The following is a 25,143-nucleotide window of genomic DNA, read 5'->3' on the forward strand; positions in this document are numbered from 1 at the left end:
ACCCAGGAGTTACATATATTCTTAATAATTTTTAAATTTTTTAAAAGATAGCCCTAATCAAATTTACTTGTAATATATTATACGGAGTCACAGGTCAAGACAAACTAGCATTGCTTTGGCCGAGTGGCTGTAAGTACACGGGGATTCCTCGAAGTCTTACCTTTCCTTTTCTCTTTCATTTTTACCTCCTTTAGAAGGTGGGACTTGATCTAGTAGGAGTACACAGCAAGCTGCACAAAGAAAAGAAAAATGTAGGCTTTTGCCATTATACTAAATGATTTTATTGAAAGTTTTAGCTTAGCTAATAATAATAATAATAATAATCAAGTGGTAAAGAATCAATTAAAAAAATATATTCTTGATTTAAATCCTCTTATTTATATTTTTTAATTCACATGTAAATATACGATTAATTAAGATCTCGAATGAATTTAACTTTAGAGAGAATTATGTCACATCAAAAAATTTATTTATAATATAAAAAGAAGGATTATGAGACACTTTTATATCCTTCCAAAATGAAAAGATGTTATTCCCAAGATATTCCACAAAGTGGGAACCAATAACAAATAGTTGAACACTACAGCAACATGTATACCTGATGGAAATCTCCCTTCCTTGAAAAGTACTAACAATGTTATTTCACGTTGACACTGTCTATATCAAAGCCATTTTGAAAGGATTGAGGGAAACTATATTACACAAGTCTGGTCCTGCTGGTGCTGCTATTAGATCAAGTTGTGACTTATGCCTGAGCGTCTGGCCCTGCTGGTTTTGAGTTGAGAAGTGGCTGAAGAGCCTTCACAACAATAGTCATGTTTGGCCTAAAGTCTGCTTCATATTGAACACAAAGTGCTGCAACTGCTGCTAGCTGATACACCAATTCAAAAACACAGAAATGAGGACAAGATACAGGGGGAAAAGAGTGCTTTCAAGCATTCACCAAAACTTCAAATTGCCTAATCCCAACATGTTCTTGAAGCTATTTCCTTTCCATCAGAATCAATAGCAGAGACTAACCGGATGCTTGATAATTTGTGTTGAGGAAAAACAAGGGAGAATAGTAAGCACCTTGGCAACTGCCTTTGGAGGGTAATCATTGTTTAGCTTCGGATCCACACATTGCTTCACTTTATCCTCACTCAATCTTGGTGTTGCCTGCAGCAATTACATCTCTTCTGGGTAAAGGCACAAATGGAGAATTGCAGAGGAAAGGGAGGCCCAAGTATAAACTGAAACATACCCAAGTAACAAGACTCTGTTGCCCTTTAGGCATTGTATGGTCTACTGGCTTTCTTCCTGTCAACAACTCTAGAAGAACAACTCCAAAACTGTAAACATCACTTTTCTGAGTTATTTGTCCAGTCATGGCGTACCTGAGAACAAACCATGGATTAGAAAAGAGAATGCAATAAAATCTTAGCATAAATGTTATTGCATAATTGAGAGTTACTACTAGCTGCTAGGAAGGCTAAAAAAAGTTCACGCAAGTTCTTAGCATCTCTAAGGCGAAAGGTATGCAGGAAAAGCTGCTCCATTTTGGTTTAGGACACAGAATATACACTTCACTTTACTGCATTTAGATACTCAATGCTTTCTTAATAGATGAGAGAATGAATGTTCACGATTAGAGTAAGACAAGACTGCAATTTCAGACAACAGGCTAGTGTTAGAGAAGACATGAGGCTTACTCTGGAGCATGGTAGCCAAATGTTCCCAAGACCCTGGTTGAATGCAGTCGAGCAGCAGTGTCAGAATGGGCATTTGACAAGTTGAAATCGGCGATTCTGGACACGAAGTCGTCAAAGAGAAGGACATTGCTTGATCTGACATCGCGATGAACTATAGGAGGCTGAACCTTTTCGTGCAGGTACTCGAGGCCTTTGGCAGCCCCATATGCAATTTTAACTCTCTGGTTCCAGTTCAGAACTGGACCTGGTTCAGCCCCTTGGACACCTTTCCTCCCTGTAGTATAAAATTAACTAAATATGAACAAATTCCAAGAAACAAATGAAACTAAGAAACATCATAACTGGATTTACCATGTAGTACATCATGTAAAGAACCCATTACTGCAAACTGATAAACCAAGATTCGGTTGTTTGCCTCCAAACAATACCCCGTCAACTCCACAAAGTGTTCATGCTTCAGTCTTGAAACTACAGACAGCTGCATGACCCCAGATGCAAACATCGAATCAAAACTTTGTGACCAGAAAATAGCATTTACCAAAAGAAACGCTCCCAATATCTAACCTGTGCTGCAAAATCAGAATCTGGTTCCTGTGAGCTGCTGGTGTCTAGCTTCTTGATTGCAGCACGCATGCCATCACTTAACTTGCCATAGAAAACTCTGCCATAAGAACCTTCTCCGATCAAAGCCTTCGTACCAAAGTTTCCTGTCATCTTATTTAACTCATCCAATGGTATTGCCGGAATTTCAATAGGTAATACCTTCTGTGGAGCTCCGTTTCTGGCCGGAGTGGCGCTTCTTGGCTCTCCTCTCCCGCTGCCTATAATACACAGTAGGAATTATCACATCAGAAACTTGAGAAACCCAGGTCATTCACCAGAAAACGTTAAATGGTTATTCTTCTTGGCTGCTATTATATTTCCCTTAAAACTATCATCATTCATCGGACAGGAGATATTGCAAAAATGGCATGAAATTATGTCAACAATGGAGGCCAAGAACACGAGAAAATTAAAATCCAAGATTGGAAACTAGGAATAGAATGAATTACCACCACCATATGGATTCCCTCCTCTAGGCGGGGCTGTGTATTGATTAGCAGGCGGGCCATGGGGTTCCTCCTCTTTATCTCCACAACAGAACATATGAATTCTTGGATAAATCTAATACAAGCAATATCCTGCAATCCCAGAAAAGAACAAACCATATAGAAATATGTAATCAACACAATAAAACAAACGAAGGTCCTTTTTATCGAATCAAAAACCCAAAAACTATCTGGGGTTGAAACTAAATATGTCTTTCAAATAAATTACACCTGTTGAAATACCTTCTGTGGAGCATTGGGGAACACCAATGATGTTCTCAAAGTTTAATTTATGATTAAATTGTTAATGTTCATGTTTCTCAATGTTAAAACCTCATAATCTAATTCAAAAAAAAAAAAAAAAAAAAAGGAAAAGAAAAGGTGATTCAAAAGAGCAGCATTACATGGTCATCATTGATCGGTCAACCATCAATAAAAATGAACATACCTAAAGCCTGTGATAGATGACCCTGTCAAAAAGGAGTAGAAATTGATAGACAGACTGGTAGAGACAAAGAGAAAGAGAGCTGGGGATAGAGAAAAGGAGAAGGTTGCTCTTCTGCAATGGCTCTCTGTTTTTGGGACAGAGAGGCACCCAGGTCTTTTTGTGTCGCGGGAAATTCGGTTTAGAAAAGAGTTTAACCGCTATAACTAACCTCCTCCATCCTACGGACTTGCCTTCACGTTTTGCATTCATCATGTCCCATGTCCTCTTTCTTTCTTAGTTTTTATTATCCAATGCTAATCTTACGGTGCATCTTCACCTGATCATCGATATATATATATATGATGATCACCGTCTACATGGGTGACCTCACATTAGTGGGCCACGGTCTAAGACTTCATGGCTTGCATGGTGGATGCCCTTGGTTAAGGTCAAAGGTCAATGGTTTGACTGCATTTGGCCTCTCTCTCTCTGGAATATGATTGCACCAACAAATCCTGCTTCAAACGAATTGGAGCAGAAAAGATAGCATGTGTGTTCTCTTTTTCTTTCTAGCTGCATGAGATAATAGTTCTTCAACCCCGTTTTCTTTTGCATTTGAGATTTTGTTTATCAATACATTCAACCATTATCTTATCAATTCTTTCAGCCCTTGAACAGCTCGGTGATTAACCATAATTATTATACCTTGCTCACAGTTTCTCGAATTAACTTGAATTTAACTAGATTAATTTCTAAATCGGTTTAAAATGAAACCTAGTTCGAGCTACATTGTACAAGCTATTGAATCAACTCCATGAGTTGAGTTGATGAAATTTAACTTAATTTTTTTCTGATTTTGGTTTGAAATTAACTAGTTAAGGTTAAGAATTAAGTTGGGTTTGACCCAGATAATTGCTTTGGTAAGCAAGGGGATTGTTTTTTTTTTTTTTTTTTTTTATGCTATATAACTTGCTAATCTTTTTATTCATACTACTAATTTTCTAGAAACCAAATACCGTCGCAAGCTGATTTTGCTGTTCCCTTCAGACAGTGATGTCGAATTGACCTCCACTCTTCATTTCACTGGAGGGACACCTGAAAGAGTATGAATGCCAAGGACAAAGAAGATAGGTGGTGGTCATCCTTGCAGGTTTCCAAATAAAGTGTCATCAATTGATATCTGTAAGAGATACAAGGAGACAGAGTTGACCCTTCCCTCTTCTTGTCTTAATGTGGGCATGTGGTACAATAACATAACAAAACAGATTACAGTAGGTTCGGTGATATCCAGAATGTGTTAACTGCACATGCATGTGCTGCCCAGATCCCCCAGCCACCGGTTTAACACCGAATATCCAGTTCTTACACTGTCAACAGGAATCTGTTCCAGAGAACAGTGAGCTGAACAAATAGATGCCAAAGACGAATCTCAATCATAAACACCAAGACAACTGAAAAACCCCAACCAGAATAACTAAAGCTACATCTTTGGCACATTGAGAAACCCTAGCATCCTCGTGAATTTAGTTAACTGTACAATAGCCTTAGCATCAACTTTCCATCTCATTCTTCTTTCCATACACGACCAGTAACCCTCAATTTCAGCTCTTGCCTATCCCCACCAGAGAAGTAGAGAGCCAAATTCCTTTGAATAATAAGCCCATCCTGGCTGTCACGGACTTTCCTGTGACTGTCACGGATGCTCCTGGGAATTCCTTGCCATACCAGTTTACGACCATTCCCACCGACTTCTAAGCTGTAACTGAATTTCTTAGCTTCGTTATCATCACCCATAAACCTTAAGAAGGCCATATAGACAGGTGCCATGCCCAGCTGGAAAGCCTCAAAATGTAAGCAGAACTGTCTTCCAAAACAGTTAAAAACCTGCAGAGGATCATACAATTCAGATGAAAAGTGATCAGCACTGCCCAGCAACACAAGTAGCAACTAACTAGTAAATAAAGCATGATTAATGAGATTCCAAAAACACCTTTCTAAGAAAAATTTATTGTAACAAAAGGTTGTGATGCAACTATGTCAAATGGACATCAAAGCAGCGTACACCAGTGCATTTACATTTCTAATAGCATCCACAGCACCATAATTCTAACAGCAGGAGCTAAAAACACAAGAACCATAAGAAAGAGTTGACAAATATTCCAAAACAGCCCAGCAGGAAGCATGCATGAATTACATCAAAATCTGTTTCAAATATTGCTTTTCACTTTCCTGCAAGGCATTTTTCTAATAAAGATCGAGTCAACATCAAATCCCAATCCCGAGAAGAAAACACTCAAAAAAGAAGGGAAAATTAAAAAGTATGGCAACATCTTACACATAAAAATAAGTCTAGCAGACTGCATCCATGCATGCATGGACGCACACACATACACAAGAAAAACCCCAAAAAAAGAGAGTTGAACAATCCAACTTTATCATACATCATACGAGGAACTTACTGTAAGCATCCATGTGGCATTTTCAACTTCATGTGGATTTGACTTAACATAACGATGATTAAAGGTACACCCATCATGCATGTCAACCTTGTGATCATCCTTGAGATGGGAAACAAGAGCAGGGATGTCACCGGTTACAGAGCACTCAGACCCAGCATAAGGACAGCTATATGGACGGAATCGACAGTGTTGCTCATGCTTGAGCTTGCTGTAGTATGGGAAAATATCAAGGCATCCTAAGCTCTGGAATTTGCAGGGAAGCTCCAATGATTCTGCAACTTTCTCCAAAGCCAAACACCGTATATTTCCAAGATCATAGCGGCAAGTAGGGCAACAGTTATGTACTCTAAGCTTGCAGTTCGAACATAAAGTGTGTCCATTTGGGCACTGTAACAGCCAAGTCCAGCCCACAAGGAGAGGGGGGGGGGGTTAAGAAAATTAATTACAATATTAAGCAATTGAGAGGATAAAAAAAAATGAAAGAGGACAAGACTTTTAAGTTACAGATTTTAAACAATAAACTGAATCTCCAAACCTAATTGACCATGTAAAGCAGCAGCAAGTTATATAGTAAACTACTCATGAGGCATTTCTGTCCTAAATATTCAATGAACCAAATGCAAGAGAGTAATTTGTTAAGCCCCATACATAAGTCTACATCTGGCATCAATAATGCCACCTTCCCCCCCTAATGAATTCAAACTCTGTTCTCAATTCCTTTTGCCCCTACCACAGGCATTATAGTATTGTACAACTTGTGCTAATAATATATTTTATTAAGCTAATCGTGACCATATCTACCAATCAGTAACTTTATTGAATACACTTTACTTCATTAAATAATCCATAAACAGGATAGCAGAATTGATTAACTTCCAATTTAAGAAGTTCCCCTAGAAGTACTCCACATCTCCAGGTTCACTAAAATGAGTACTTGCCAGTCATTGACGTGATAAATACCTTAGTATGGCAAGCTACAATTAATCTCTCTTAACTGTATGAGATATCATAGGTAGTTTCCTTCATTATAACCTTGACAAGGTGATATTAATTTCAACTATTGAGATCCTGAGTTGCTCTGCTTTAATTATATTTTTGGGAAGAAGTCTCAAGTGGTATGTGATTGGTCAGAAACAAAATTCTACTTAAAAGAGAGGGGGGGAGTTTGCATGTTGCTTCAAGGAAGAAACCAGACTAAAGGAGAACAATCCATGATAATTAAGAACAAACCTGGTGAATTGGAGGGTACATTAAATTTGTACAGACAGGACACTCAAGGAGCTCGTGCACACCATTGTTTGAATAAACAACAGTACCTTTTGTTGGTGTAATGTTGTTTTCTGATTTTGAATTTGCAACGTCACAATCTGCAACTGTGGAATGAAATTCAAGAACTTCTTTAAAAGCACTTCCTCCAGGAGCCATTGCTATTCCAAACTTGATAATATTTTCCAATAACTAAAAATAGCACCACTATCGCCTCTCAAAAGGATTCACACTCCATTGGCCTGTAAAAAAACTCTCATTAATAGGGAAGCTATATCTTATGCACAATATACCAAATGCAAATTGTCTAGATTCAACTGACATCCAGTGCAGCAACTGAACATCACACTTTAATAGAAAGAAGTTGATGTCTTATAAGTTTTAAACTGTAAACATACTCGAAGGAATTTTGGTGGATTTGGGGTTTTCAGGGAATCTGCAGTTGCCTTCTGTATGCAGAGGCCACTGGCCATGAACTAAATTCAGTGTGTGTGAATTCATGACTGTCTTATTGAAGTATGTTACAATAGATTTCAGCTTCACACATCATTTTATTTTCACCCCGCCCCTTCAAAATCACACATGATTAGAGAAAGCAAGAGACCTTTCTTGTCGCAAAATAAAAATTATATAAAAGCACAAATAAGACATAGAACACCTGTCAAACTTGTTGCCCTGCTATGCTATTAGGAAGTGGCTTGCCAACCATAAGGCATCTTTGGCAGCCAGAAGAAAAGGGAAGGGCGAAACTCAATAAATTGCCCAAAATAGAATGCATCTACACCAATTCCTCCACAATCATCAATGTGAATGAATCTCCATTTTAAGTAATATACGTGAAAATGAGAAAATAATAATAATCATCAATCATGCAATTAAAATTGACCAGAGAAAAGGGCAAGGTGCCTCATTTCTAATTCTCAATCAAGTATAAACCTGAATTCTGCCTAAAAATGCCAAATTTTATAAACACCAGCGAGCAAGGAATCGAAACAAGAGACGGAAATAGCAAATAAAAATAAAACCCAATTCAAAATTAATCAATCCCTTTTAACAAAACTCAAATCAGGTTATGCCAGGAATTACCTTTAATATTATTATCCTCAAAGGAACCATGAGATGAAATAAAAATATGAAAAGGAAAGAAACCCGCTTTCCATGTTAAACATAGATATTCAATCCAAATATCAACCCAAAAAAATCTAATCTTCCCATTTGGCTTAATAACCATCAAAGCAACCCAATCAAACACAAGCAACAATGAAAACAAACAAGCAAACCCCATTTCAGGTTTCCAACAAATAACCCAAAGACAAATCGCAAAAGCAAAAAAACACATCAAATATAACAAGAGATACCCAGTTGAGAATTTCTAAGCTTTTTGTTGCGTCTTTACATATGCAATCAAATTCAGACAAAACATTGAGACCATGAATTGGAGACAGAAAGCAAAAAAGTAAATAAATTTAAAAAAAAAATTGACACGCGAGGACTCCGGATTACCCGGATTTGGAAAAGGAGGAGAAAAGGAGGAGCCTTGTTCGCATCGGTGTAAAGCATAAATGGTCTCGTTTTGTTTTTGGGTAACTATAGATCAGTCCCCAAATTATATAGCTACTAACAGATCAGACACTAATCTTCAAAATCTTGCGAACACTGGAACCTTTGCTCGGTTTAACATGTTTAAATTCCCCGTCAATTTGTTTCTATAAAATAATAAAAATTAATACAATATAATATATTTATTCACATTTGTAATAATACAGTTATATATTATATTTCAAGTTCTCTTTGGAAAGGATTATATTTTCAAGGAGAAACCCTAAATCTATCCTTACGTTTTTAATTTTATCAATTAGTCCTTATGTTCTTTAAATCTATTCAATCAACCATTGTGCTCTAAATTTGTTTGAATAATATAATAGCATCATTAAATTATTTTCATTTATAATAAATTCACTTATGTATCAAATTGATTCTTAAGTTTATCAAATTAATTGATTTTTAAATATTTTGAAATAATCTCACGTATTTTGTAACTTAATTGACTTTAAAATATATTTATATAAACTTGAACATGAGCCCAATTTAATTCTTAATAACTATAGACTTGTAACTATCTAACTCGAAACCGCCACTCAACTTGAAGCCACTAGATGATGATAATGACGATGATATTACCTATTCTAACTCTTAATGACTATGGACTTATAACTATCCCAACTTGAAGCCACAACCAAACTTGAAGCAACTAGATGATGACGACGATATCGACTATTGATATGATAATAAATGTGATTAAAAGTAAAGGTAGAGACTTATTTGCTAGAAACTAAAAGCTTGGGGACTGATTTGAAGTCAAGTTTTTTTCATCATTATTAATCCTATGGTAAAGTCAGTGGTGGTGGACCAACGACTGTACGCGCACGCAAGGTTTGAAATTTTTGAGGATCCCTTTACCTTTTTTATGATCAGTTGGAGTTGACGTTTACTCTTTACAGGAGGAACAGCCTGATTCTGTACTCTCGAATGTATTCCAACTTTCTTTAACCATTTATGTTTACTTTTTATAATATTTTTTAAATATATTAAAATAATAACTCTTTATTTTTAAAATTTATTTTTTTTATTAGTAAATAAAAAAAATATAAAAATTTAAGCATGATTCTACTTTTAAAAACAACACCACCTTAACCATCAATTTACTTTACATATACGTTTAGAAGTATGGTTGTTGTTTTTTAAAGTATTTTTTTACTCAAAAATATATTAAAATAATATTTTTTTTATTTTAAAAAAATTATTTTTAATATCAGCACATCAAAATAATTTGAAAATATCAAAAAAAAAATTAATTTGAAGTAAAAAAAAAAAAAAATTAATTTTTTTCAAATACATTTTTGAAATGAAAAAAACAAATAGGCTCTTAATCTATTTTTTTTTTAGAGTTTATAATGAAAATAAGGATTTTAATATAAGAAAAAAAATAAAAAAAAATACTACAAAAATTACTTTTTGATTTTGATTTTTTTTTTGCCACTTTTTTTTCCTCCCCTCTATGGAGTGAAGTGTCGATATTTTTACAATAGTTTATCCATTGCCACCCGAAAAAAGAATTAACAAGTGGATCAAAACTTGGTTAGAAAGATTGAATGTTCATTGTAATGTTGCTGTCTCGACTTGTGTTTTTTCATGCGACCTTGGCATTTGACTTTTAATACATTAGAAAATGAAGCATCAACGCTTATATATGTTGATGTTATGTTTTTTCATGTGACCTTGGCAAGTGAAAATGAAGAAATCGCAAACAATCATAACCATAACATCAACGTATATAAGCGTTGATGCTTCGATAATATATTTAGAAGAGTGTAATTGTTTTGTATCTTTAAAATATTTAAAAGAAATTGAAATTTTTGTATTCAAATTATTTTTTGATATTTTTGAATTTTTTTGATATCTTATTATTAAAAAAAATAAAAAAATTTAAAAAATATATTATCTCGATACATTTTTAAATAAAAAAAATATTTTAAAAAATAATTATTAGTACAATACCAAATTGTAACTAAAATATTAAAGTATTTAAAAGTATGGTAACAGTTATTTTTTGAAATGTTTTTTATTTAAAAATATATTAAAATAATATTTTTAGATATACTTATTCTTTGATTGAAAATAAATGCAACAATTTAAGTAGGGATGATCCCATTAAGATTTTATTAAGAAAAAAGTTAATATAATTAGCAAAAAAATGATTGGAGAATATCTTTAACATTAAAACCAGAATAAATTTTTGCGGTGGACAATATTCGAAACATGGACCAACCAATGCTATATTCGGAGGATGCTTACATCCTTTTTTCTCAACAGATTGCTGGACCACCTCTTGGTTTGGCACCATACAATCTAGGAGTGAGTAAAAAAAATAAAAAATTAATTAAACTGAAAATATATAAAAAAAAAAAAAATCAAATCATAAAAAAAATAAATTAAAATTAAAAAAAAAACACAAGCTGATTTGATTCGATTTTAGTTTTATAAGCTTGAAACCGAAAAAACCAAAACCAAACCCAAATTGAAAAAAACCGGAAAACAAATCCAAGCGAAACATGAAAAAAATCGAGTCAAACCGGTTTTTGTCCTAAAAACCAAACCGAACCGAAACTGGTCCATTTGAACCGGTTTTGTTTTTTTTAAAAAAAAAAATTTATTTGATTATTTTTTTATATATAAAAATCAACTCAAATAAAAAATAATCACCTCCAACAAGACCAACTCATATTATATTTCGCCTCCTAATTATAGATAATCAAGATCATAGAAATATTCCATGTAGGTTTCGTAGTAACTTATTTATTTTTATCTAAACCAGTCCAAAACTCGTATCACAAGGAGGTCATTTCTTAATAAAGTTATTAAATTATATGCTATATAATTTGTAGTATTTCTCTTAAAATCTGAGAGCAATCAAGCATTTAAATTAAACATGCATTGAAAATTTAAATTAGATTATATATATTATCGGGATTTTTTGTTTCTTTATATTTTTTTTGTTTTTGTATTTTTAATGATGAAAAAATATCTATAAATTTGTTTCAATTAATAAATAGCAGTATTAATCTTTAGTTGGATTTAATAAATATATTTGACTTACATAGATAGATAAATGTAATATAAAACAAATTTAATTTAGATAAATAGCTTTACATCTAAGTAGGGGTAATCATTTCAGTTCGATTCGGTTTTTATATAAAAAAGAAGTAACCAAACTGAAATTAAAAAAAAAAAAAAAAAAACTGGTTCAAACCGACCAGTTTCGATTTGGTTTGATTTGGTTTTTTAGAATAAAAACTAGTTCAAACCGGTTTTGCTCGATTTTAGCTCAGTTTTTTCGAGTTTGGCTCGATTTTTTTCGGTTTGGATTCAGTTCTATTTTTCAGTTTCAGGCTTATAAAATCAAAATCGAACCAATCGGTTTTTTCAAAATTTAATCGGTTTTTTTCACTGTTCGATTTTTTCAGGTATTGTTTTTCTTGTTTTATCAGTTTAATTGGTTTTTCAGTTTTTTTACTTACCCTTATATATAAGTTTATAATTTAATTCTTAAATAAATTAAAGATTTGATATGCTCATACGTAAACACAATGAAAATTGATTTTTTTATTTCTCTATTTTAATGATATATTTGCATAACAAATATCAAAGTAATTTTCTATTCATTTGTGTATGATTCATATATAGGATTTCATAGATCTATCACAAATTTATATTAGCATCGTCTCAATAAAACAATTTTTTATATACGCTTATATTTAATGTAACATGTCCAAGAATTATGATGAGGCAATAGAGTTTAATTAAGAACTTGTATTTATGATATACTTATTTTTCCTACTAAATGGATTATTTATCAATTTTTTATACTTTATAAAATAAATTGAATAACCACGAACACGCACGGTGCGACAGGCTTTTGATTAGTTAAAGCTTATAGTTCTTTCAATTGGAATAATTGGATGATGATACACCTCTTTATTACACTATAAACTAGAAGGCATAGGGGGAATCATTGTTCACCCATGCACTGTAATCTCTTTCATAATTTATTATGGATTTTCATCGTGAATTTTGTTTTCTTCTGAAACTTTTTTTTTTAATTTTATCCTTCAACTACTAAAATGAAGATTAATTTGGGTTAGTTTATTAAAAAAAAATAAGATTAAAAGAGAGGGGAGTGAAAAACATGGAGTGAATAAGTCAATTTAACAAAGCACGAAAAGTGCATTTTAATCCCCAAATTTTTCTAATTATAAATATAGTCCCATAAATTTTCAAAAATTTTATAACAAAGTCAATTTTGGTCTCCAAGTTTTTTTTTTCAGGGGAGAAGAGGGAAAGTGACTGGATTCCAGCAATAAAAAAAAAAGGTCATCGTTTACACTGATCAAGGCCAAAAAAAAGGTTATTTTGGTGTTAATGAGTTTCTTTAAATAATGAGTTTATCCTAGGTATTTTTTTCCCCTCGAACTTGTCTTATATGGTAAATCTGAGCCCACAAATAATTTTAGTTTTAGATTGATTATGGGTTTTTGGGTACTTTTTTAGATTGTTTGCAACCATAAATATGTTTTACAAGGTGTTTAAGGTCTTTTTAGGGGTCAAAATATGGTTGAAATGATTTTTCTTATCGGAAACATCACAACTCAATTTTATAGCGGCCAGAGTTTGATAAAATTTGGACAAGGCAGGTGACACATCACCTATTATTTGTTTTTCAAAAATTTAAGGGATGAACAACCTATCATCAACCCTTTAAGATAAAAAAGATTTAGACACGTGAGCTACTCCAGGCCTGAGAGCCTCGGTCTTTTTCATTTTTTTTTTATTTGTTTTACTCCTCAAATCTTATCCATCATAATTGGATTTTTTTTCTTACTTATTTTTTTTTTCAATTTCATCATTTAATATTTTGGTTATTTTTTATTGAGCAATGTAATTTGTTTCGATTTTGTATTTTTATCTAGTTGCCTCGATATTTGGTTGGTTCTTAATTTTATTAGTGTGTATTTTAGACAAAAAAATAAAATTTTGAAAAAAAAATTGTTTAGCCTAATTAAATCTACGACCCATATCATTTGTTTGACTTGTTTAAGTTATGAATTGAGTTTTATAATTTTTCCAGTTGCATAAATAGTTATCAGTTTATTTAGTTAAATGCATACATGAACTCTTATAATTGAGATTTTTTATGTTAAAAAACACGTAGAAAATATTGTTGTATCGAAAACAAATGTATTTGACCTACAACAAAGCACGAGTCGAAAAACTAGTTAAGAAACCAACGAAGAAATTAAAAGATAAAACCTCTTACTGATTAAGTCTTCTTTACCAAGTTAACTTCTTATGTCCCACTCTTTTTTCTCTCTCCCAAAAAAATAAAAGTGTAAATAGGTTATTCCATATTCTTTAGTTGAAAACATGACGCCATATTATAACACTTTTTAGGTAGTGTTTGGTATGTTGGACAATATTGATTTGATTGAATTAAGACTAGATAAGTAATTGTCATGTCTTATGTTTGGTATACTTTGGACTAGATTGGATAATTTATCTTATTGTATATTTGGTAGACATTGAACAGGACTTGGCATACCTTGGGCCTGAATCAATCCAAGTTTAAGAAAAAATAGAGGAAAGATTGATCTGACCTGACACAGTAGAAAACATGGGTCGACTTGTGATTCGGTTGACTCAAGATAAATCATGGGTAAAAAATTCATCTAGTTTTTTAATTATTTTTTGTCAAAATGATGTTGCTTTGATTTTTTTTTAATCTGGGTTAACTCGAGTTGACCTTCCTGACTCGTGATCTAGCTTTGCCTAGGTCGACCTTTCAAGTCAGGTTTTAAAACTATAATAATAATCATTTTTATTTAAATGTTGAATTGAGTCAACCCGAGTTAACCTTTCTGACTTGTGACCTAGGCCTTGCAATGGGTTGACCCCCAAGTAAGGTTTTAAAACTATGATAATAACTATTTTTATATTTATTTTGACCCAAATCAACGCAAGTTGACCCTCTCAATCTGTGACTTCGGCCTTGTCTCGTGTTGACCACCGATTCAAGTTTTGCAACTATGATAATACCATTTTTATCCATACATTGGCATGGGTCAACTAGGTTTGATCCTCCTGACCTATGACCTAGTTCTTGCCTTAGGTTGACTCCAAATTAAGTTTAAAAACTATGATAATAACCACTTTTATTATTATATTAACCCGGGTCAACTCGAGTTGACCCTTTTGACTTGTGACTCAGGCTTTGTCCGGGGTCGACCCTCTAATTGAGTTTTAAAGCTACAATAATAATTATTTTTATGCTTATATTGTCTCGGGTCAAAACGGGTTAGCCATCTCAAACCATGACCTAAGCCTTGCCCCAAATTAACCCCCTAGTCAAGTTTTAAAACTATAATAATAACTATTTTTATCCTTATATTGACATGAGTCAATGGTTAACCCGGCCCGTGACCTAAGTTTAGCCCCAAATCGAGCCCCCGAGTCGAGTTTTAAAACTATGATAGTAACTATTTTTATCCTTACATTGACTAAGAATAATGATCAACCCGACATGTGATCTAGGCTTGGCACTATATCTACCTTTAAGTCGGTTTGTAAAACTATGATAATAATTTTGTTTATCCTCATATTGAACACGGTCAATAATCAACCTAACCTATGACCCGGGCCTGATCCTGGGTCGGCCACCAAGTCGATTTTTAAAACTATAACAATAACAACAACAACAACAACAACAACAACAATAATGTAATAACCTCAAATCTTATTTTATCATATTTATAGATACATATAGTATTATCATTTAAAGTACATATATTTTTTTTGTCTATCAAAATTTCGGCTGAGTTTGCTTTATATTTTATCTATACTAAGTTATCGACTCAATCAATTTTCACAATTTGCAAATAAAACTTCAACATATTCTCATCATATATTACCATCAACTCAATGTCAACCTTTTCTTTTCCTTGTGTATTTCCTCAAGCAAATCAATTATTATATTATTCCAAAATATTTTAAGTAACGAGATGATTAACTTAGTTACAAAATAAAAACAACACATATTCATATTAATGCTAATTGAACCTAAAACTTAGTCTATATAATTACAATCATATGGTTTCAAAGAATTTAATTAAGATGCATCATTCATACTTAATTTAGATTCATACACTACTTAGTTACAAAATTATATTACATAATAAAATATGCATTAATTTCACAAAATCACAAATGTGATATCTACTACTCGTCACGACGCTATGAAATACCTAAAATTTATATAACACTCAGCATAATTAGTTTAGACAAAAAGAATATTTATTATTATTGCTTTTATATGTAATTATTTCCAATTCAATTCATATGATTTAAGAACACAATATCTTCTCTTGCCAAACCGGTAATTGTTCCATTTCTAAATTACAAATCTTTCAAATTGTTCATTAACTAAGACACTAGTCCAGTAATCCAAGGTACTAGTTCTCCAATTTCCCATTAATCAAGAAATTATCCAATTTAATAGGGAACCAAAATCTCCCTCTACCTATTAACTAGGGCACTAGTCCCACTAACTAGAAAATTAATATCTTCATTTGTCGATTAACTAGGGCATTAATCCCGCTAACCAAGGAATTAATATCTTCATTTGCCTATTTACCAGGGCCTAGGTCTCATTAAACCAAGATAGTTAGTTTCTCAATCACACATTAATTAAGGCACTAGTCTCATTTAGTAATTATTTTCTTCAACAATTTATCATTTATCAAATAAGATTGCTATACATTTAAAGAATAATTACAAACATAGTTAAATAATGCCCTAGTTTTAAGGTGCCAAGCGCCTACTTAAAGTTTGGGTATGTGAACCTATTCTCTACTACTGGGTGGATCCTGCAGTCTCTCTTGTACCAACAGGAACGATATCAAATCCTTGGCTAGTTCATATTTTAACTCAATAGACCATAATTTTATTCTTGACATAAAATCACTTAGTGCAATTTCCTATCTTCAAGCAAATCCTTATTTGAAACATAACTAAACTAAAAATTTGGTTTCATAGATAGTTTGTTTCTTTCGGAAGCTAAATTATAGGCTACAACTTCACTAAAAAGAAGAAAACTCAATTTTTTCCTCGACACATCTATGACTATTCTCATTGCAACATCAAAACTGATTAGCCAAATTTAGTCTGACCTTCCCTTGATTTTTAATTTGTATCTAGAGTTCTATAATTCCAATTTAAGCGATGTCAGTTTTGTTAGAATGACATTATCCCTTACTTCGACTTTCATGATAACTTAATCTAACCTTTTTTTTTTTTGTCATTTTTTGTCCTAAATCTGATTGGAAGTGGATGATAAAGCTATTTAGTTTTTCAATTTCTTTCTTTTGACATATAACAAAGTATTTTCATTTGTTTTTCTCACCATTCAATGCAATTGTTTCTTTTTTTTATGTAATTTGTAACGCCATTTACCTTATCATCCTACTGATCAACAAATTTTCTCACTTCCTTCAATAAATAATCAAAATCCTCTCATTAAAATGCATCTACTTTCTTTACATTCCTTCATTTATAAAATACTCAATATAACACAAAAAAACTCCATTACTTCCAAAAACTTTGAAATGTTCTTAACACAAAGTATAACCAACTTTCCTTTAAAATTCAAAAAACAATTTCTATTTCTTTTGCATTCATTCTTAACATTAAACACATGCTAAGGTAGACATACTTAAACAACATTCATGCATTGTTTTGAATTTTCTTCAATTTAACCCTTTTATGCCCGACATTAACCCTTTTAAACCCTAGGATTTATTTTTTTTCCTTGATAGCTCATTATTTTGAGTTGTTTTCATTCATTTCTATCTCAATTACATTAAACAAAGCCAATTTCTCATTTTTCTTAATTTACTCATGAACCCTAACCTAAAATTTATAATTTACACATCAATTTCTAATCGTAATCAATCTAACTTTTGTAGTCAGGTTTTAAACCCCTTACCTGGTGATTAAGTGAGCTTCGATCCTCAGCCAGTCAAAACTTTTCTGATACTCCCTCTTTACGGCACTTTACCGGTCCTTCTCCACATAATTTCTCCAATTTCTTTCACCTTTTTCTTCTTTAATCATTGTCTATAAATTATTCTCTCTTTATTTAGGCTAAATCTTACCTAAATCCCTTCAATTTTGTTTTATTTTCTCTCAATATTTTTGGTGAAAAAGGCTTGAAAATCCCCCACCTCTTTTTTTTTTTTTTTTTAAATTTTTGTTGTTGGCCATTTGAGAAAGACTTATAATCAGAACTTTACAAGGTAATTACATATTGACCTCAATAGTTTAATTATTTTATTTTTGTCCCCATCTTTTCTCCTTTTTAACATTATGTTATGTACTCTTTTGTTTCTTTAAATTTTATCCCTTATCATTTAGCTTTATATCTAGAAATTTTAATCGGGGTTTTACAAATAATTTTTATCCTTACATTGATTTGGGTTAATGGTCAACCCAACTTATTTCTCGAACCTTGTCCTGGATAGACCACTGAGTGAAGTTTTAAAACTATAATAATGATTACTTTTATCTTTATATTGATTCAGGGGTCAACTTGATCTAGGCTTGGCCTTGGATCAACCTTTGAGTTAGGTTTTGAAATTATGATAATAATTATTTTTATCCTTATATTGACCCAGGTCAATGGTCAACCCAACTTGTGACTTAGGTCTTACCTCGAGTTGAGTTTTAAAATTATGATAGTAATCATTTTTATTCTTATGTTGACCCGAGTAAATGGTTAGCTCTTATGTAAATGAGCCGGGCTTTGCTCTAGGTTAACTCCCTAGTCTGGTTTTAAACTATAATAATAACTATTTTTATCCTTTTATTGATCTGCATTAACCCAGATTAACTCTTTTGTAGAAAATTGAACAAGCTTATCTCATCTCTTTTAATGAGACAAAAATTTTCACTACTAGAATAGCCTTAGGCATGACTAAAATTAATATTTGTACCATCGAAAAATGCACAAAACAATTTCATAAAGAAATTATCATATCTAGTTCATTTTTATTCTACATATCAAACACTATATTATTAATGAGGAGTCTCATCCCACCTATAGGAGGATCAATACTTAAAGGTTTTTTTTTTTTTTTATGATATATACTATCATATGTGTGAAGATGCAGATTTGTCATCAACTATAAACTATAATAAATGTGATTTGAAATTTTATAGGTAAGTGGTTAATGAAAATTATCATTACAATTCACTATCTTAACACCTAATATTTGCACTTGTTAGAATCTAATCCCTTAGTTTCTCATGTTATGTACACTAGCTCATAACAGAGTATGCTAATAATATTTGTGAAAGATTAGACATTGTCCATTTATTATCCTTTTTTCGATTTCTTTTTTCTTTCCTGTATTATTCATATTTGAATTTTGATAATTTTTTTTATTATTAGTAGCGTGTTATTTATTTATTAACGTGGATGTTCGAGTCAGTTTGTGTGCACCTCAACTAATCCAACAAGCTCTGAAATTAACGACCATGTAAGCCTCTAATAACCATCATATTAACATCACAAGTTCGAACTTGAATTTTGATCCTTTGTTAAGCCGGACGCTTGACTAAGCAATAAATATATCAAGTGATGGATAAAATAATGATGGGGACTATATGCATATCGTGTCCTATAGAATTTTAATTTATGTATAAGAGACCTTGATTCATCCATTTCATAGGCTAATTAATTTTGGCAATTAGAGGCTTATATTTTCTAGTGCATAGTTTTACTCTAACTTAATAAAGAATTAATTAAATTTCATGGTGTCTTTTATACTTTTCATTTGCATCTCGATTATAGATGTTGGGTGGGGATCGATTACTTAAAGTCTTGGTGCCTCGGTGCATATTATCGTTATGCCAAACTAAACCACATGTCTGAATTTAGCTTTCTTGGAAAGGATCGATTTATAGATCTTTATATTTTTAGGGTTTGCGTCACTCTTTGAGATATTCTTCACAAGTATACACTTTTATGCAGGGTTGACACCATATTTTCTAGCCAATGATCGACAAATCAAGTTTCTCCTTTCTCAACCAACGATTATTTCTAGCCAACATATCATTACCAATCACCCATTTTTCTACAAATAGAGTAAAAGACACCACACCCAATGGTCGGCACTAATATTTTTCAACAATTATAAAACCTTGTATATTTTGATATGAGCATATCAAGATCTATAAATATCTTGAGCCACCATATAAACAAAAAAAGAGATAATCCTTTTAAATTCAACACTTTTATAAATTTGCATTTTTTCTTAATTTTCTCATATATTATTTCCCTAATACATTTACTGATTTAAGCATTATACATTCTTTTATTCCATAAAAGACTCATTTTCTAATTACTGATCAATCCCATAACCAAGCCTAAATATTAAGCACATAATCAAGCTAAAACGTCTTGGCCTAGGATCACAATTCGTAAAAGCTCATTTTCTATTAAAATTCATGCATAATTAAAATTCAACATCCTTAATTGTTATAAGCAAATTTAATCGTTAGTTACCCTCCCACTCCTCCATCATGAACACAACAAAACAAAAATTGCAAAATTGAGTAAAATTTGAATGCAATAGTAATGTACGTACCTTATTTTATATTATATTATTACAAGTAACTAGCAATTTTGAAAACAAAAATATATATAATGAAAAATAAAAAATCAAAATCGGTTTCAAAAAAATAAAAATAATATTCCTATATATATTTAAAAATAAAATTTTTAATTTCTCTACAAGTATTATCATTCTTCATAAGGAAATAATTTATAAAAATCAAGGCAAAGCTATATCCCAAAAACTATTTCAGCTCTTTTGTTTTTTAGAATTCCTCAAAATTTCAAAAATAAAAAAATAAATGACTCATTTTTTTCTTAATTTCAAATGTAAGAAATTAAGAAACAATTTTCTTTCTTCATATTTTTCCTGAAAAATAAAATTTCATTAATATATATTATATAGATCAATTTGAAAAATACAAAAACTCCACATTTCCCCGCCCATAAAAAAAACCAGACTCTCAACTCCCAATACCCTCACTCTCTCCCCTCTACTGCTCTCTTTTTTTAAAAAAAAAAAAAACAGAAATGGAAGAAGAAGACGACGACCAGCAAAACATCCTAGATCTGGTCAAAGAATTAGTCAATCGCCTACTCTCTCAAAACCCTCAAAACCCTAAACCCCCAATTTCTAACCATAACCCTAACTCTCCTGATTTCCAAAATTCTCTTCGCTACGCAATCCGCATTCTCTCCAGCAGATTAACCCCATCGATTGCCCCTGATGCCGCCGCAATCGCTGAATCAATCAAGCGTGGTCTTGCCACTCAAGGTAAATCCTCCCAAGCTCTCACTCTCGCTGAGTTATACAACAAATTTGCATCGAAAACGGGACCGGGAAGTATTAATAACAAATGGGCAGTTCTTTATTTGCTTAAAATCATTTCCGAAGATACAAAAATTGCACAAAATGCTCCAAATTCCATGCTTTTGTTACCTAATTTGGGGTTGAATGAGCTTGATTTGAGCAATGAATCGCGGATTTCCCGTGATTTTAAGAGAAGGGAAAAGGGTTATGATAACGGGGTTTTGTTGGTTAGTAAAGATCCGGAGAATTTGCTTGAAATCGCATTTAGAGAGTTCGTTAATCTGGTGAAAGAGGAAAATGAGGTGTCCGAAGAAATTTTAGTGAGAGATGTGTTATATGTTTGTCAAGGGATTGATGGGAAATATGTGAAGTTTGATGCAAATGTTGATGGGTATGTTTTATCAGATTCAATCAAGGTTCCAAGAGGTACAAGGGTTATGGTTAGGAAGTTGTGTGAGTTGGGGTGGTTGTTTAGGAAAGTTAAAGGGTATATTTCAGAGAGTATGGATCGGTTTCCAGCTGAAGATGTGGGAACTGTAGGGCAGGCATTTTGTGCTGCGTTACAGGATGAGCTTTCAGATTATTATAAATTGTTGGCTGTGCTTGAAGCGCAGGCGATGAATCCAATTCCATTGGTTTCAAAGTCAACCAGTTCGAGTAATTATTTGTCATTGAGGAGGTTGTCAGTGTGGTTTGCTGAGCCAACAGTGAAAATGAGGTTAATGGCTGTTTTGGTTGATAAATGCAGAGTCTTGAGGGGTGGGGCAATGGCTGGGGCTATACATTTGCATGCCCAGCATGGCGATCCATTGGTGCATGAGTTCATGAGGAGTTTACTGCAGCATGTTTGTTCGCCACTTTTTGAAATGGTTAGGAGTTGGGTTTTGGAAGGGGAGTTGGAGGATATTTTTGCTGAGTTCTTTGTTGTGGGTCAGCCAGTGAAAGTTGAATCACTTTGGAGAGAAGGTTACAGGCTCCACGCTGGAATGCTTCCTTCATTCATTTCACAACCCCTTGCTCAGCGCATTTTAAGGACTGGGAAGTCAATAAATTTCCTTCGTGTCTGTTGTGATGATCGTGGTTGGGCTGATACTGCAACAGAGGCTGCTGCTGCTGCTGGGACCACAACTAGAAGAGGGAGTCTTGGATATGGTGAAACTGATGCACTTGAAACTCTGGTTGTTGAAGCAGCAAAGAGAATTGATAAGCATCTGTTGGATGTTATGTACACGAGGTATAAATTCAAAGAACACTGCCTTGCAATCAAGCGTTATTTACTGCTGGGGCAAGGTGATTTTGTCCAGTATTTAATGGATATTGTTGGTCAGGAACTTTCTGAGCCTGCTAATACAATTAGTTCATTCCAGTTGGCAGGGTTGCTGGAAAGTGCAATTCGATCATCCAATGCTCAGTATGATGATCCTGACATATTAGATAGGTTGAGGGTGAAGATGTTGCCGCAAGGTACTGGAGATAGAGGTTGGGATGTATTCTCGTTGGAATATGATGCCAGAGTACCATTAGACACAGTGTTTACAGAATCTGTTATGGCAAGGTATTTAAGAATTTTTAATTTCCTGTGGAAGCTGAGGCGAGTGGAGCATGCACTTATTGGTGCGTGGAAGACAATGAAACCTAATTGTATTACTTCTCATTCTTTCACCAAGCTGCAGCATGCAGTTAAGTTACAGTTACTCTCAACACTGAGACAATGCCAGGTCCTTTGGAATCAGATGAATCATTTTGTTACAAACTTGCAATATTATATCATGTTTGAAGTTCTGGAGGTTTCATGGTCTAACTTCTCAAATGAGATGGAAGGGGCAAAGGATCTTGATGATCTACTTGCAGCACATGATAAGTACCTCCACTCAATTGTAGAGAAATCTCTTCTTGGTGAACGATCGCAATCACTTTACAAGTCACTATTTGCCTTGTTTGACCTTATACTGCGTTTCAGAAGTCATGCAGATCGGCTGTGTGAAGGAATTTACGAGTTACAAGCAAGGTAAATAGCTGTTGTGTTTTTGAATGATTTTGTTTTGTCAATGAACGTTTAATGTTTGTTTTTGAGGTGAAGATCTTAATACTCATATCAATTGACAACAACAATGTTATTTTTTTAATATATTTTTTTCTTTTCTTTTATGATCGTGTTGAACCACTCATGATTCCTATAACACGCAGAACCAGGGCATCCTCTTTGTCCTCTCAAGACAAGACAAAATCACAAAGGCAGACAAGAGATAATCTGTCAGAGCCTGGATCATGGTTTAGTGATGGCAGGAAGGCCCTGGAACAACGTGCTGGTGAATTTCTTCAAAATATGGGGCAGGAACTGGAAGAAATATCAAAGGAATATACAGTGTTGCTCGAAGGTTTCTTGTCTCAGTTGCCTGTGCAACAACATGTTGATTTGAAATTCCTCTTCTTTCGGCTTGACTTCACTGAATTTTATAGTAGGTTGCGTCCTGGCACATAGCAAAGCTGTTAATACACCTGAGTTTAATCCAATTTGCAACTCAAGGCATGAACAGAGTGCAGTTATTTGCTGGACCTTAAGTGAAGAATTATGCAATGTCTTGCTGATGCCAGGATTGACCTTTATATTTCACTGCTTGATTTTAGGTATAGGAAGATTCTAGCTGCTCTATCTTTTATTGAATTATCACAATCAACAATTTTGTTTTAGCTTCTTTTCCTGGGGTCTGATTTTTATCTTTTACCTTTTCAGATTGTTTGCGCGCCTTTCTAAGGGTTTACATGAAAGTTTGCGATCATGTCAGAGGTATTTTTATATCATTAAATGAGATTCTTAAAATCAGTGCAAATATTTGGATGTGATAGTTCAATTATTGGTGGTACTTTTCTTATTGTTGCAAGCTGTTTATACTGAGCTTGTGCCTCTGTATCATAGTTATGTATTGGCTAAATGCTAATCATTGTGATATATGATTTGGTTTTGCATGTGTTTGTTTTTTCAATCCTGAGTTCCTGACACTTGATACTTACGTGTTATTTGGGTTGTGGTGGCTGCATTTAGTGGTTGCTGCAATAGACATATCATAATTCCTTGTGTTGCTGGGAAGCTGTCCTTGCAATGAAAACTGTGGTCTTATCACAAGGGATTGTTAACAGGCCCATTCTATCTCAATATCCTTCTTGCTGGCACACGAATGAGCAAGACTGTTCATTAAATTACATCATCATAAAGATTTGGCCTTGTTTGATTATTACCTATCGGGAAAAGGCTCTTGTGCATGCAACATAGATGGCTTGTGTTGCTGGGGAATTAGAATGAGGTGAAAGCAAATACCCAGTTGAAGTCTTGAATTTCGATCAAAGTGACATCATAGAGACAAAGGAAGCACCTCATGCATGCTTGACAGGGTGCCTCCCATAAGCCAAAGAGTGGAGTGGTGTCTTATTCTTTCTAGGACTGGTAGCGCTTTGGTGAGAGTGTCCCTTAGCCCTTGGAATATTTATTGAGTGTTTGCTTGTCCAGCTGAATATGGTAGCTTAAATGTTTAAGCCAGTAGCGTCGGTTTCTTTTTTGTCTACCCAGTTTGACAAGTGATATTGCTATGTTATGAAGTTATAGAGAAGCATAAGATCAGCATGAGGTTTAAAATTGAAAAACATTCTACTCTAAGTTAAGGCTTCATTAGCTTTTGGTGAAAACTTGAAAAAAATGTATTTCTTTCTTCCTCCAGTGTCGTCCATAAGATGCTGCAATTTTTCAGAGAATCATAATTGGTTCTGCAGCATTGCTTTCTTTGTATATTTAACTCATCATACAGTTGAGCACCCTGAGTCTAAATGAAGTGGAAACTATTTGTTTTGCTACTATAAATGTTTTATTTGCTGCTGATCTTATCGGTGCAAGCACTTTTCTCCCTCTTTTATTAAGTGTGGAAATTAGTGGAGCTTCTGTTCCCCCGAAGTTACCGTTAGCAGTTTTTAAGTGGTAAACTTTGGTGCATGGCCTTCTGCAATGCCAATTGGTCTCCTGAGCTGATAGCATTCAGGATGCAAACAAACTGGAAGAGAACAGCTAAACAAAGGAAAAATTGGAAAGCTTGTGCTTGTCCTTTTGAGTTAACAGTTAGTCATAAGCAATTTCTGCGTAAAAAATAAAAATAAAAATAAAAATATTCTTCGACTGCCTAAACTGTCTTT

At 33.2% G+C, this 25,143-nt stretch overlaps 3 protein-coding genes across 6 annotated transcripts; 1 reads left to right on the forward strand and 2 right to left on the reverse strand.

Moving 5' to 3' along the window:
* Positions 1 to 506: 506 nt before the first annotated feature.
* LOC118043879 (probable protein kinase At2g41970) lies at positions 507 to 3,322 on the reverse strand. Its single transcript, XM_035051989.2, has 8 exons — positions 3,228 to 3,322; positions 2,744 to 2,872; positions 2,256 to 2,512; positions 2,043 to 2,169; positions 1,692 to 1,965; positions 1,244 to 1,376; positions 1,072 to 1,158; positions 507 to 871 (listed from the first exon to the last, which is right to left on the reverse strand). The coding sequence occupies exons 2-8, from the start codon at positions 2,835 to 2,837 to the stop codon at positions 746 to 748; spliced, it is 1,098 nt and encodes a 365-aa protein (XP_034907880.1). The 5' UTR covers positions 2,838 to 2,872; positions 3,228 to 3,322; the 3' UTR covers positions 507 to 745.
* A 1,035-nt stretch (positions 3,323 to 4,357) lies between these two features.
* Positions 4,358 to 8,569, reverse strand: LOC118043878 (E3 ubiquitin-protein ligase SINAT2). 3 transcript variants are annotated; one of them, XM_035051987.2, is made up of 4 exons: positions 8,435 to 8,569; positions 6,896 to 7,173; positions 5,666 to 6,052; positions 4,358 to 5,090 (listed from the first exon to the last, which is right to left on the reverse strand). In XM_035051987.2, the coding sequence occupies exons 2-4, from the start codon at positions 7,088 to 7,090 to the stop codon at positions 4,770 to 4,772; spliced, it is 903 nt and encodes a 300-aa protein (XP_034907878.1). In that variant the 5' UTR covers positions 7,091 to 7,173; positions 8,435 to 8,569; the 3' UTR covers positions 4,358 to 4,769. The 3 variants fall into 3 exon arrangements, with proteins under 3 accessions (XP_034907878.1, XP_073266228.1, XP_034907879.1); XM_073410127.1 differs by lacking the exon at positions 8,435 to 8,569 and adding an exon at positions 8,290 to 8,311; XM_035051988.2 differs by lacking the exon at positions 8,435 to 8,569 and adding an exon at positions 7,330 to 7,788.
* Positions 8,570 to 20,611: 12,042 nt separating this feature from the next.
* LOC118043877 (gamma-tubulin complex component 3) lies at positions 20,612 to 25,066 on the forward strand. 2 transcript variants are annotated; one of them, XM_035051986.2, is made up of 4 exons: positions 20,612 to 22,972; positions 23,152 to 23,592; positions 23,699 to 23,752; positions 24,008 to 25,066. In XM_035051986.2, the coding sequence occupies exons 1-2, from the start codon at positions 20,685 to 20,687 to the stop codon at positions 23,444 to 23,446; spliced, it is 2,583 nt and encodes an 860-aa protein (XP_034907877.1). In that variant the 5' UTR covers positions 20,612 to 20,684; the 3' UTR covers positions 23,447 to 23,592; positions 23,699 to 23,752; positions 24,008 to 25,066. The 2 variants fall into 2 exon arrangements, with proteins under 2 accessions (XP_034907877.1, XP_034907876.1); XM_035051985.2 differs by lacking the exon at positions 24,008 to 25,066 and having other exon boundaries at positions 23,699 to 23,948.
* Positions 25,067 to 25,143: the final 77 nt, after the last annotated feature.

This window comes from Populus alba, chromosome 6 (genome assembly GCF_005239225.2).
Source record: "Populus alba chromosome 6, ASM523922v2, whole genome shotgun sequence".
Lineage (NCBI taxonomy): Eukaryota > Viridiplantae > Streptophyta > Magnoliopsida > Malpighiales > Salicaceae > Populus > Populus alba.

What these genes read in the sequence shown, in the direction of transcription:
- LOC118043879 (XM_035051989.2), bottom strand. Translation starts at nt 2,837, where the DNA reads ATGTTCTGTTGTGGAGATAAAGAGGAGGAACCCCATGGCCCGCCTGCT. An exon ending in TTTGGCTACCATGCTCCAGA is followed by an intron (nt 1,377 to 1,691) that starts GTAAGCCTCATG and finishes GTTTGTTCTCAG; the next exon opens with GTACGCCATGACTGGACAAA. An exon ending in AACAGAGTCTTGTTACTTGG is followed by an intron (nt 1,159 to 1,243) that starts GTATGTTTCAGT and finishes TAATTGCTGCAG; the next exon opens with GCAACACCAAGATTGAGTGA.
- LOC118043878 (XM_035051987.2), bottom strand. Translation starts at nt 7,090, where the DNA reads ATGGCTCCTGGAGGAAGTGCTTTTAAAGAAGTTCTTGAATTTCATTCC. An exon ending in TGTACCCTCCAATTCACCAG is followed by an intron (nt 6,053 to 6,895) that starts GTTTGTTCTTAA and finishes TGGCTGTTACAG; the next exon opens with TGCCCAAATGGACACACTTT. An exon ending in ATGCCACATGGATGCTTACA is followed by an intron (nt 5,091 to 5,665) that starts GTAAGTTCCTCG and finishes GATCCTCTGCAG; the next exon opens with GTTTTTAACTGTTTTGGAAG.
- LOC118043877 (XM_035051986.2), top strand. Translation starts at nt 20,685, where the DNA reads ATGGAAGAAGAAGACGACGACCAGCAAAACATCCTAGATCTGGTCAAA. An exon ending in ATTTACGAGTTACAAGCAAG is followed by an intron (nt 22,973 to 23,151) that starts GTAAATAGCTGT and finishes TATAACACGCAG; the next exon opens with AACCAGGGCATCCTCTTTGT.